We start from the raw sequence: 572 nt of genomic DNA, 5'->3' as shown, positions 1-572 counted from the left end.
TATTATTATTATTATTATAAGACATTTTATAATATATTTATCTAATTTTATGTTATGTATGCATTTTATCCAATGTAATTCTTTCTTTATAGACTGCAAGTGTATTCTGGGTTCCTGCTTCTCTCATCAACTTCAGGTTCCTCCCACCACACGCTCGAGTTATATTTGTTGGTTCTTGTCAAATAATTTGGGTGTCAATCTTGTGCTGGTTCAAACGTCAAGAATACTAGTTAGAAAATTCTGTCTAAGGAATTAACCTGAAAATGACATTAGTGGATATATTAGTATGTTTACAGGTCGGTGAATGGCTAATTTAGGTGCTTTCCCTTATTAATATTTTTTATAGTAAGATTTAACACTTTACTTGAGATGTAATCATCCAGTCGTAATAAAAGGTATCTTCAGGGACATCCCAGTATTAATGGCATAAATATAGTCATGTATATTGCACAATTTTATCATGATATAACTCTGGATAAATAAATCTTGTCTAGTATCTAGACATGATATATGAGCAGCATGCAATAATGTAAGCGCATCCTTGCCCGACTCTTGAAAATTTTACCCTTTGT

The 572-nt window shown here is 31.5% G+C and overlaps 1 protein-coding gene across 2 annotated transcripts in view; it reads left to right on the top strand.

The window, feature by feature from the left end:
- LOC119592029 (mpv17-like protein) overlaps positions 1–572 on the top strand; it is a gene marked incomplete in the record, with an annotated part of 21,183 nt that overhangs the window by 19,548 nt on the left and 1,063 nt on the right. For both annotated transcript variants that reach the window (XM_037940822.1, XM_037940823.1), the window contains 1 exon segment: positions 93–572. In XM_037940822.1, coding sequence (XP_037796750.1) covers positions 93–230 — 138 coding nt within the window.

This window comes from Penaeus monodon, chromosome 29 (assembly GCF_015228065.2).
Source record: "Penaeus monodon isolate SGIC_2016 chromosome 29, NSTDA_Pmon_1, whole genome shotgun sequence".
Lineage (NCBI taxonomy): Eukaryota > Metazoa > Arthropoda > Malacostraca > Decapoda > Penaeidae > Penaeus > Penaeus monodon.
This window is presented reverse-complemented; position numbering and strand designations above follow the sequence as displayed.